Here is a 12,608-nt window from a genome sequence, read left to right as displayed (position 1 = left end):
TGTGTTCGACATGATCAGAGGTCAATCCGACGAGTGATGGATCATGATTTATCTATTCTTAACACTTTGCTAGTGACTACGAGTAGATAATCTACTTACCTATGACAAAACAGGGTACTCCATGTTATAGGTATAACAGGAAGAAATCCAGACTCTTCGCGTACATGTATGCAATTAACTATACTGAGATATATCATCCCTAACCCTACATTTGAATTTGATAAATTGAGTGAGCAGAGCAACCATGCATGCATCGCCGCTGGAACTTTTAAATCTAATCTTCTGGTCTATAGTGGTGCGTTATTCCTGGTCTATCTCGTCTTGTGATATTTGAGTATTTGTATCTCTCACAGGGCATCTTGTCTTTGACGTTATCACCGGGATTGCTAGCTCCTCATCCTAATATATATCAGTCATCAGAGAGGGAAGGGAAAACTCCGACCAATATTTAGCCTACTCCTCCTAGGTTCGAAAGAAAACAACATAGGGGACAGACAGTCTCTGTGTAGTTATCTCCGAGCTTACTCAGAAGCAGACCTCTCATGAACTCCCTGTTTACCCTCCGGGTTGTCTTAAAAAGCCTCAAAGATCAACCGGCGCACTTTAGAGGACGAGGTCGGGGTGCAGATCTACAACTAGTCCGACGCCTACCAAAATATTATACAACCGCCCGCAGTTACCCTACCCGACCCTCCCAGCTGCCAACCACCAACCTTCTAGCCATGAACGAGGATCTCGCCGAGGAGATTGAGGTGCTAAACTCGATATACGGGGGCGAGTGTATTGCCTCGACCGGGTCCGGATCAATCTATGTTCTGCGGCCGCCCGAAAGCACAATCTCGCCGCCGCTCTCACTGACGCTGTCATTCCCGGACAACTACCCGCATGCCCCGCCGGTGGTTGTTGATGGGGCGGGCGGTGGCAAGAGTGGGGTGGAGGGGAAAAATGAGTTGGCGAGAGATGTGTTGAGCGCGGTGTGGCGTGAGGGCGAGGTGTGCCTGTTTGACCTGGTGGAGGGGATGCGCGAGTTGTTGGAAGCTGCACCACCACCAGCTGCGGCGGTGGAGGAGGGGGAGGTTGATGATGGCGAGGAGGGATATAGGGAGTGGTCGCCGCCGCCAACAATGAATGAGGCTGGACAACACACTTCGGAGCATGAATGGATTGTGGCGGATCCAATTGTAGAGAAGAAGTCCGTGTTTGTTGGAAGAGCCATTGAGGTGCATTCAGTTGAAGATGCAAAGCGTTATATTTCGGATCTGATTGCAGGAGACAAGAAGATTGCAAAGGCAACGCATAATATGACTGGTATATATTTCATGCCATTTATCATAGACTTATAATATATAACTGACGCTAAATGATATGAGAATCTAGCATATAGGATACAGCGTGAGAATGGTGTCACTTTCCAAGATAACGACGATGATGGAGAAACCGCTGCTGGTGGCAGGATGGGACATCTATTGCAGGTTATGGATGTTGCCAACGTGCTAGTAGTTGTCTCCAGATGGTACGGAGGAGTCAAGCTGGGACCAGACAGGTAGGTCGCTGTGTTATCGTCTCAACCAACATCTCTACTATAGTCAAGCTAACGTATACTTTTTTTTATAGATTCCGGTTAATAAATACAGCAGCAAGAGAGGCGCTAGTCAAAGGTGGCTTCGTAAAGACCGCTGAGACTGGTACTGGAAACTCGGGAAAGGCAAAGGTTAAGGATAAGAAAGCTAAAAAGTAATTTATGTATTCTGTAAATATAGTGTTTAGAAAATCTTGAGCATTGATTCCCGTTATTTGGCATGTTAAACAAGCATCTGAGCGTTTCATTCCCACATAGCCTAGTGAAATATGATTCGGCTTTTTAAGGTCTAAGACCTGCACGGATTCAAGTCTCGACCTTCCCCTTTTATACGCAGAGGACAGTCATAAAATGACACATGGACAAAATACCTAGATACAAGGCCTAGAAAGTAAATACCTAACAAAAACCAGGAGGTCTCCAGGACGGGTATGAGAAGACTCTAGTGTAGTGTTAAGTGGTTAGAATCAATGAGTTAATAACAACAAGTATTAAGTACATGTAGCTTAGATTATGATCTTTATGGCCATTATAACACAGCACAGTATAGTATTAGCAGCTCAAGCGTCTCAATGAGCAGTTATTAACTGCAGACGCAAAACTCGAGCTGTCTCAAAAGAGCTACCTGTAACATATGCGCCGGTTGCCAAGTCTCGAGCTCTGGGTGTGTTGTCCGTTCTCCCTTACCCCCTTGCTTTGGTGACAAATTTGACACATCTTCTTGTGGACTGTCGGCCAAAATTCTCTAGGCGCCAAGTGTTCTGGGGTATATATACCCCTCCTCCCTCGCCCTCCTCTTAGAACTTCATACTTACCTAGCGACAGACCCGGCTGCTCATGAAGAGTCGGGGCTCGAGGAACCTACCTTCATTGCACAGCGAATGGTTGGGGACCTTGCCAAAGGCCTTCGGGCCTTCTGGGTTGTTTAATTTTTGATATATTCTCGCTCTTTGAGTATGAAGTTTTTTTTTTCCTTGGATGCTTGGGCGTTGCCGAGGCTTTGAGGAAAGATTTAAACCTTTCAATTCGTTGAGCAGATATATCATGGCTCCTGTCCCAACGTAAATAGAGCTGTGCTCGAGCGCTCCTTGTTGTAGAATATGTTGAAGTTGCTTCGCCATGTCAATTCTTGTGACTTCAGTGTAGGAATGGCTACAAAAGCACTACAGTCCTCAAGCCCAACCTCTGCAGTGTTATGATGGCTTCTGGTAACCATTCTCTTCGTATCGTGGCATGATCGCTGTCGGGTTCGATCATGTGATCTGAAGCTTTCTGTACAGTGGATATTGGGTCTTCCGCTGGCCTTTGTACCGTTGGTTGTTTTCCGTCCGAAGGTGTTGAGTCATCCCAGGATATCCTATTAGTTTCCAAGGCCAAACGAAGCTGCCCGCGCGGTCAGCGTTCGTGTTATCTCGATACATAGAATTTTCTGGCATGATTGTAATTTGTAGTATGCTGCCAAACGATAGCTCTCTCGTGCCGAGTCTTTTACCTCTTGGCGGCAAGAACAGTACCTTATGCGTCAACCAGGGCAAATGGTGCGTGAGCACGGAATCGGGCTGCTTGGCACGCATGACTTCATCGCATTTCAACTGTGTTACCAGTGACCACCATCTGAATTATTACCACGTGCATGTAAAAATATACATACATACATCGAACCCTTCAACCTGCCTTGGGGCCGTTTGGAAAATTTGGACTTTACAAATTGGTCTATCCCCCAAAAATCGGAGCTAAGCCTAAAATCGCATACTAAATACCCCGTCCGCACAATCAGATGTTACTCTGAATACCCCATCTCTGACATCATCCTCAATTGTGTGCATCTCTCCCCATCCAGCGAACACCCGGGGAATCATATTTCCGAAGTTATATCTTGTCCTTTTTTCTTTCATCTCAGCAGATATGCCTTTGAATAATCACTCTCAATCTCGCCCATCTCCTACATGTGCAGAAGAGTTGGACCCGCACCAGAACCCTCCAGGTCCCAATGCTGAACCGGTTGGCATTGAAGAATGGGAAGAATGGCAGCAGGAGCAGGACGAATCGGTCAAGGACTACTACGCGCTGCTGGGGGTTTCTCACGATGTATTTATCCCCTCCTTCACCGTTCAGATTTACAGCAGTCATCTGTCTAGCCCGGTCGAGCGTCGTAACAACGTTCGATCAGGCCGGATACTATGGAAACTGCTGTAAATGTATATGGAAGCTTTAAGTTTCTCATGGACATGCCACTGATTTCAATCGATAGGCAACGCCCAACCAAATCCGCAGTGCCTATCGCGCACTTTCGCTTCGTTTTCACCCAGACAAGCAACCAGCTGAGCAACGGGAACGCACGACATTACATTTTAACAACATATTAATTGCCTACGAAACTCTCATGAATCCGCACAAACGAGCCATCTACGACGAACTAGGAGTCGATGGGTTGAAGCAGAAATTCTTTGAGGTCGGTGTCAAGACCATGGATCCGGATGAGTTCAAGATCTGGCTACAGGAGCAGATCCGAAAGCAGAAGGTAGAAAACGTTATGAGCCTTGTCAACAGCCGGGGAGAGGTCGTTATCGCTCTTGATGTGTCCGGTGCGGGATTGAAGAAGATCGTAAGGACTCTGGAGAGTGGTGAGAAGGAAGTTGGGTATAGGCTCATTACGCTAGTGAGGTTGACGAAATATGTTGTCAAGCATTCCTTCACACTGCCGTTGGAGGGCTTGGGAGAATTGCTTACAACCCCATTTAATTCTTCTATCACAGCCTCATCTGAAAAGAACGAACCACAAATGAAACATGTCCCAAGCCTAAGTCTCACGGCATCCTTGGGTGGTATTCCTGTTCAGACAGAGAATAAAGGTTGGACATATCTATCTTCTCCAGGTCTTTCCGTGCAGATTGGACACTCGTTCCCGTCGCTACCCCCCAAATCGCCATTATCAATCGCTTCAATTCTCGCTGGCTTGGACTTCGAAATAGCCTCAACAATATTTCCTCAACGTGTCGTTTCCACGTCAATCTCAAAAAGCTTCGGTGCATCCAGACTTGTCTTCAAGCCGACATTTAACTCGTCCCCACTTCTCAAACCCCCAAGTATCGAGGCCACATATGTTAGCTCCATTGGTAAACGCAGTTCCTTCTTCATGCAATATAACACGGGTTTAGCAGGGAAATGGCCCTTGGCATTGTCTCAAATCTTTTCCAATCCATCACCTAGTAGTCACTTCACGATCGGATGGGTAGCAATGCCTATTGGCGAGTCTCCCGTAGCAGAAGATGTCAACGATGAAAACTACGTCCCCACCCAAAGGCCAAATAAATCGAAATCAACGGAAACGTGGAGGATAACAGCGACTGCTTGTCCTTCTCTTGGATTTGGTGGGCAATTGGGACTTTCGTGGGGCCGAACCTATTTTGTCGGTACGCCCATCGGCCCTTCCAGCTCAAAAAATCCTAAAGAACTTAAGAAATCAAGAGAGGGGATTAAAATAAACGTGGATGCGACTGTTGTCACAGTCACCGCGCTGGTAGTCAAAATTAAGGCTACTAGGAAGATCTTTACAAATACCAGGATGGGGGCAGGAATTGGGATCTCTGCTGGTGGGGTCATATTCACATTAGACTGGTCAAGATTAGGGCAAAAAATCTCTATCCCTGTAGGGATTGCTTCTACATCAGGGTCGTCGGTTCTATACGGGACTCTTGCGCCGTTCTTGGGATATGCTCTACTCGAATGGGTTTACCTAAGGCCAAGAGAGCGTAAATTGTGGAAGAAGGAAGTTGAACAGAAGAAGAGACAGTTGATGGTCAAAGTCATTAAAAACAGGAGGAGGGCAGATGAGTTAGTGGGTCTGATGAGTGATTACGTTAAGCACAGTCAGCAAAAAATGTTGGAGCGTGGTGGATTGGTGATTCTTGAGGCTAGATATGGAATCAATGGGAAGGCTGGAGAATGGATTGATGTGACAATTCCATTGGCTGGATTGATTGAGGATGAACAGCTGGTTATTCCGAGAGGGTTGAACAAAGTAAGCCTATGAATCCATTCCCGGTAATCCGTGTTGATACTGACAATTTCATAGAGTCACCTTGCTGGCTTTTATGACCCGGCTCCAGGTGAAAAGAAGGATCTTTGGGTTAAATACCTCTTCAAGGGCAAAAGACACGAAATCACCGTTAGAAATAACCGTGGCCTTGCGATACCCATGAAGGCGCATCTCGTTGAATAATTCATACTTCATATATCTCTTTTCTTCCCCATGGCACTAATATATCCACCTTCCATGTTTGAGTTCCCCTATGACTAAGAGAACTTACCGTAGATAAAATTAGGTCTAAGTCTTTCTGCTTCTTCACTCCATCGCCCTTTAAATCGTCATTCAACCAAATGCGTTGTGATGTATATGTATATAGTTATCCAATTGCATCACGGTTAGCTTTAAGAGCATATTAAGTATCTACCTTTAAGAGTAACGGAAACCTCAATTAATTTGAATGCCCAAGGTAGTCGAAACGGCTCAAGTTCCTTATGTCAGTGTTTCCCACGTAGAATGAGAATGAGTGCTGGGACCATTGAATGCTACCCGGAATACAATGGCTTTCAAATGGCTTTCAAATGGCTTTCCGGGTTAGGTCTTCCGATAATTCTATATCCATATAAGTCGGCTCTTGAAATAATTAAACTTTTCTGCTCGAAACCGCACCCACACCTAGACTTGAAGCTCACCACCTCCCCATAGTTCACCCACCTATCAACAATATATTCATCCAATAATACCATCACCCCAAACCCCAAGCTTCGAATCAGCAGTCATGGGAATCGTTCACGCCTCTATCATCATTGAGGAGATCTACACTCCCTCTACTGGGAATGCTTGTCTTCACATCCACATGTCCGCCCCACCCCCCAACACTACCTCTGCCACCGTTACCGTCCAATCTCCCCTTATTTTTCACGTCAGGGCTCCTCCCCCTCCGCAAGCTTCCCCTCCACAAGCTTCCCCGGCCCTAGTTTCCCTCGCTTTAGCTTCTAAGCCAAAGAAGAAGTTTCTCGGGTTGCGTTACAAGGACACAGGACATGTTATTCCGTTCATCGACGCGAAGGGAAATTACATCTCGGCGGACACGAAGGAGTTGATCTGGGTCCCAAGCTTGGGAAGATGGGTTGGAGGACCCAACTATGTGCCCCGTTAGGGAGCGGTGGAATGTGAGTTTTCCATATTGCAGTGTGATGGTTTTTATATTGTGGCTAATGGAATGAAGTGTGAGAAATTGGAGGTCGATAATGGGAAATAGCTTGCAATTGGCTGGCCTCGATAGGGTATAATTGAATGAAGAGAGCTTGGAAGAATGGCTCGAGCCTCTTTAGATCTTTTGCCTAGTATAAATGACTAGACTTGTAATGCTGCCTCCTCTTCTGAATTCTTCACTAACATTGAAGTCTAGTTCGTAAGGCTTGGACGTTCGTTAGGTATTAGATTAGCCCTCTAGATGCACATTTGCATTTGTTCCAATAGAACTACATAATAGAATCTCGAAAACTTGAATACGCTTATGGGATTGAGCAACTAGTACTATTGTGGCGTTCATAAGGACTTATTAAATGTCCCTACTCATCTCCGTGATACTGTACTCTCAAAAAACCCTCAGATTCAACCCACAAATGCCCTCCCTAGTTGATTAGTGCCTATAGATATGTAACTTCTACTAATTATACTAATACTACATACCTGCCCAACAAAATTTCTCGTAAACCAGCTGAAGAGCCAGGCCACAATCTTAAAAAGAACAATTAGATTGATCTCACAGCAATCAAGACAAGCAAATCCTCGCGAGAGTAGGTTTCTTATGGCAGGTGAACTTTTGTTTCGTATTATAATCCTCCTTTTAATTCGTACAACGGTAGATCAAACTCTGCTGAGTACACGTACTTTAAGATCTGCTCTGTTTTAGTGGATCTGATATGTTCATGATTTCGGCTTCAGGCCCACGAAATCTCCGGGCGCAATATAATACCACAATCTCGATCTCGTAAAGTACCGTGGTAATGAAAAATATAGTACCACCAATGTGCTACTTCACAATCCCCACGAAGGACCACAGAGGATCTGGAAAAAGCCTACGACCAACTGTTTACATATATGCCCTCATTAATCCCAAAACAGTGTTTCAACATATACAGCATGATACTCCATCCCGCTTACTCTTCAGGACTGCGGATTTCCTCTTTTCCCATCCTTGGCGTTCGATTGGTTAACTATCGAGATTAGTATCAAGATACGGCCAATCATATCGTGAGGATCGTCCGGACCTCCGACTTGTTTGGTTATACGGAAACTGGAGCAACCGCGAATGGAATACGGTCGTCATGTTTCTGAAACCAGGCGCGAGGACTTTAAGATGGTGGAAATGGTTGTAGCGTAACCAAACAGAGTCGATGTATCTACTACGATATAGCCAACCCGTCCATATAAACCTATATACAGATATTGGGCGTGAGGAGATGGCCCTGCACCTTAAAACTGATCAAATACTCATCGGTTGGGGTATGTTAATTGTTTACGACTGTCCGAAGAGTGGTATGCGTGAGTTATCCCTTCTCTTTGTTTTCCTGCCAAGTAAATACAGTACTCACCGTTGCAAGTCAATTGATAAAATTAATAATCTTCATAGTTGTAATTCCAAAATTTTGTAGCTCTAAGGCTAGAGGCAGCTCCTATCCAGTAGCATTCAAATTTCATCTCCTTCTAGCCGCCGCGGAGAGTCGGCTTCGGAATTTTATATGGCTCAAATTGGATTAATTCTCACCGGCTTGGCAGACACTGCCGTGAAATACACTATGGATAAATCCAAATCAAGCCTGACTACTATTTTCAGAGCACCCTCTTTTTTTTTCCTTTATTGAATTTAAGGCGTTGCAGGATTTCAACTCCGCCAGGCGCAGGTTGCACAAGAGCATACCCGATCACTCGGCGTTGCGCCCCCACTTGCCCCGGATCCTCGGCATCGCCGGTAGATACATATCCCGCTAGTCAAGCTCCGAGTGAGATCCAGAGGCACAACAAAACAAACACCGACGAGGCTCAAAAATTAAAAATAAAGTCATAGTATAATCCACAGGTTCCACGTTAAAACAAAGTCACCCGCCACAGCTCGGAGAGTGTAGATTTAATGCACTTTGCTGTGAGGGAGGTTATCTAGGCGAGATGGCGATGTGAGGCTCAGAAAAGTATATGTGCCTCCTGCGTCATAGGTTACTCTAGAGTAGAGTAGGGAGGTAGACACCGACATGTAGGTAGTTTATTGGTGTACGAGACCGGAAATATCTGCATGTTCCTTGTGCTCTGTCCAGGTGCAGTTAATGCACGTGCGGATATGATGGCCGACAGTACTCCGCCAGGAGGCACAGAGAATAAAGTCGTGAGCGCCGTTACGCTGAGAAGGACAGTTTGGCCATGGGTCCAGGGGCACAGAAAATAAAGTCATGAGCGCCCTAACGCTTTTTGTCATACATGTAGTGTCTGCATGTATATCTGACCTTACTAAGGCAAGGCAAGAGACGTAAACGAAATGGAGGCGGAAACTGGAGACAAGAATGTAAGACACAAGCACTTCCGATAAAAGGAGAGGGAGGTAAGTGGGGGGTTAGGGAAACACGCCTCGAAACGTGCTGTTACTCAGCAGCTCAGGGAACCCGAAAAGTACACTTCTGGAGGTTGAGGTTGGAGCTGGTACTCTACTGTTCGTTGCTACCCGTTCGGGAGTTAAACCCCGTCCTAGCGCTATCCAGAGAATCACATCCCTTCAACTTTCTTCGTCTTGCTTCCCGTGGGACTGGGCGGTCGACTTCATTGGCCTGAGGTTGCACCGTATCCTGCAATAAACGTGAACTACAATCATAATACGCTGCCTATCAACCACAGTATACATCGTGGTCCCTCGGTTGAAAAATAAGGACCCTGTTACCTGTAGTTTATTAGAGTAGCTACATGCATATGTGGCTCACTACATGCTTGACTAGACAGGGACCTAAAAATTTAACGTAGACATGTGCAATATCTTACTACAACGACATGCAGTCAGTACTATGGTACCCCATTATATTGTAACTGCCCCGCCCCCCCCCCCCCCCCTCTTCCGTTTGAAGCACATAACTCTCTAAAGGAACCGCAGCTTGCTTTCCGGTTTATCCAGTAATACGCCACCTGTCCCATGAGTTCCCCCCAGATTACTGATTCGGTCATCCCTTGCCGTACCTAGCATGAACCAGATACAGTACATACTCTACGGTACCTTTCTAGCTTCGTTCCTTGTAGTTGATCGACGGTTTATCCCTGTCCTCGACAATGAGCGGCGAATGCTCGGACTTGATCGGGCATCCTCTTCCCGGGGGCTTGGGCAGGAAAGAGAGACATCTTAGAAATGAACCTCCGAATTCAACTGCTAGGAGATACTTCTATGAAGTCCGTTAATTACTCTGGGGAATCGAATTGAATGTCCAGATATCAAGCTCATACGAGTGAATGGAGCAGCCAATTTAGGGAAACCCTCCTCGCATTGGCTGCATATGAGAAGTGCACATCGGAAGTTACACACTTCTTGTACCTGAATTCGCCGAACGAAACGTTTCACCCCTGAGCCATGTTCTTCTCCACCACCTGCATAATGAGCTTCCAGAGTTTTGGTTCCTATTCAGCCACCCGGCGATTGGCCCAGATTCAAGGGACAGGGTTAGAGCTTCTTTTTTGTCAAGCAGACTCGGAGGGTAATACGTGCCTCCTCTAGTAGTTGCACACCGGTATCTCCCCGAGATGTGTCCCTCTCAACATCACCACCACTACCACCGTTACCACCGAACCCCCTGACAAGACGCTGTGCGGGGTAGTTGTAAATGGAGGCATTGCCAGTGGATACTGTCAGCTGAAACTAGCAAGGAGAGATGGGCAAAGATAGTATTCGCCATTTACAGATGGGTACAATCCATGGCACAGCAACTTTTGCCTCTTTCACACTCTGTGGAAGGTTGGATATAAGACGTCCAAATCCCCCGCGAAAGGATATTCTTTTCGTCACTCACTACTCAAGTCACATTCACTCCTTACCTTTGCGATTATCACCTTTGATAGGTCCCACATTCCTTTTTATTTTCTTTATCACACGCCAGCGGCATTTTTTGGATTTTATTCTGTGAATAATCCTGTTCATTCTTTTTAAGACCTTTTACGACCTATAGTAGTAAAGTTAAAGCCTCCAAACCAAAGGTCAGTGGTTTTTGATTTCATACTAATCATCCATTCGGCATATCCCTTTATTCTTTTCTTTCTACAATCTTATTTCGCATCTTAAACATATGCTGCATATGTTCCATATTCCCCTGCTGTCTATCATTAAACCTTCTTTCGTGAGGTACCAGCTACTAACTTTTATATAACGCATAGTACTTCATCTTGAGAGATTGTCCGGTTACAAGCTCCACATCATCTAAATAAAACATCAACTAAACACAACATTACAATAAACAACCAAACAATCAAAATGAAGTTCACTACTGGCACCATTGTAGCTTTCGCTGCCCTCATGTCTACCGCATCTGCCCATCTTACCATGTCTAATCCCGCCCAGTGGCAAGTCGCCGAGTCTGCGAGTGGTGGTAACCAATTTCCGCTCAAAGAGAGTGGTGAAGACTACCCTTGCCCTGGCGTTGCCCCCGCTGCTCCTGTAGCAACATACACTCCGGGCCAAAAGGCAACTCTGCAGGTTGTAGGCAGTGCAACCCACGGTGGTGGTTCCGGCCAGATGTCAATCACCTACGACCCAAAGCCCAATGCGAGCTCAAAGTTCGGTGTCATGACTTCGTGGGAAGGTAACCACCCAGTTTCTGCCGCGGGCAACGGCACACCAGACCCAACCGCGAAGCTTCCTCCACTTACTTTCACCGTCCCGAAGGGTCTCCCTGCCGGACCTGCTGTGGTTGCTTGGTACGTTAAAGTTCCCTTCAGCAGTCTATCAATTTTGAATAAAAACTAATATGGACCTATAGGACCTGGTTCAATAAAGTCGGAAACAGAGAGATGTACATGCGCTGTGCATCAGTCATGATTGGTGGTAGCGAGAAGTCAACTGCAGCATTCGACGCCCTGCCAACTATCTTGAGAGCCAACTCCGGTAACGGCTGCCTTGTGCCTGAGGGCATCACCGCCATCAAGTTCAAGAATCCTGGTCCTGAGGTGTTCGGTACCGGTGTCACCCCCGTTGAGTGCGACAAATCCCAGCCCGGCAAGGGGAAGAGGGACATCCGTTTCTCGACCGCCCACAAGCACCGTCGTCAGGTCGAGGCTTAAACAGTCCACAAAAAACTACCACTACTACTGGACTAGACTAGCTGGCTGGACGGGGCACCTACTTGGTATATTCATTTTTATAGACTTCTTTTTTTGTATTTTTTTGGTTTATTTTTTAGCTTTTTGTTGGTGCGCTCGCTAGTGCAGCGATTATGATTGTGGTTTTTTTCTTGTCTTCTTTCGGGGTCTCGGGTAGGGAAAAAAATATCATAGCGTGGCGGAACGGGTCTTTTTTTTGATTATTTATATTTCTCTTCACGTGTATCATATACATGAGGGTTGTTCTTTTGGAGGTTAGACTACTACTAGGTGTTATAGAAGGAGCGGATAGTATGGGGAGTGGGGGGGGGGGGGGATTACGTGTGTAAGGGGGAAAGGCGAATTACATACAGATTATACCCAGAACAAGTTTTCTAAATAATGAAAGTGATGGTGAAGAATATTATTCAGTAGAGTACTAATATCAAATCAACCATAAGCAGCGCCAGTAAGCACGCTAGCTCCGGAAGCTGAGCCTTGCTAGCAGCAAGCGGCGTGGAAAGATAAGCTTTGTAATTAATAGTCACAGCTTGAAAGATACCCTGGCATGGTTCGGCAAGTATTGCGAGCGCGGTTATATATAGCAGATGTTGTTTAGTTGGTGGTTGGTAGGTAGAACTCGTAGAGTAGAGCACCGGTGATGTTCGTTGGGTCGGT

At 46.0% G+C, this 12,608-nt stretch overlaps 4 protein-coding genes across 4 annotated transcripts; all 4 read left to right on the top strand.

Moving 5' to 3' along the window:
* Positions 1–542: 542 nt before the first annotated feature.
* H6S33_004075 (uncharacterized protein) lies at positions 543–1,738 on the top strand (the record flags this gene model as incomplete). Its single annotated transcript, XM_044835442.1, has 3 exons — positions 543–1,308; positions 1,378–1,543; positions 1,615–1,738. 3 exons carry the CDS (start codon positions 543–545, stop codon positions 1,736–1,738), a joined length of 1,056 nt encoding a protein of 351 aa, XP_044691609.1.
* Positions 1,739–3,484: 1,746 nt separating this feature from the next.
* On the top strand, positions 3,485–5,801 carry H6S33_004074 (uncharacterized protein; the record flags this gene model as incomplete). Its single annotated transcript, XM_044835441.1, has 3 exons — positions 3,485–3,667; positions 3,831–5,600; positions 5,655–5,801. 3 exons carry the CDS (start codon positions 3,485–3,487, stop codon positions 5,799–5,801), a joined length of 2,100 nt encoding a protein of 699 aa, XP_044691608.1.
* A 583-nt stretch (positions 5,802–6,384) lies between these two features.
* Positions 6,385–6,765, top strand: H6S33_004073 (uncharacterized protein; the record flags this gene model as incomplete). Its single annotated transcript, XM_044835440.1, has 1 exon — positions 6,385–6,765. One exon carries the CDS (start codon positions 6,385–6,387, stop codon positions 6,763–6,765), a length of 381 nt encoding a protein of 126 aa, XP_044691607.1.
* A 4,341-nt stretch (positions 6,766–11,106) lies between these two features.
* On the top strand, positions 11,107–11,912 carry H6S33_004072 (uncharacterized protein; the record flags this gene model as incomplete). The annotated part of the gene is made up of 2 exons (XM_044835439.1): positions 11,107–11,549; positions 11,612–11,912. 2 exons carry the CDS (start codon positions 11,107–11,109, stop codon positions 11,910–11,912), a joined length of 744 nt encoding a protein of 247 aa, XP_044691606.1.
* Between the last annotated feature and the right edge of the window lie 696 nt (positions 11,913–12,608).

Source organism: Morchella sextelata, assembly GCF_020137385.1.
Source record: "Morchella sextelata strain SCLS chromosome Unknown scls_16, whole genome shotgun sequence".
NCBI lineage: Eukaryota > Fungi > Ascomycota > Pezizomycetes > Pezizales > Morchellaceae > Morchella > Morchella sextelata.
The sequence above is the reverse complement of the archived record's forward strand: the minus strand, read 5'-3'. Positions and strand labels throughout refer to the sequence as shown.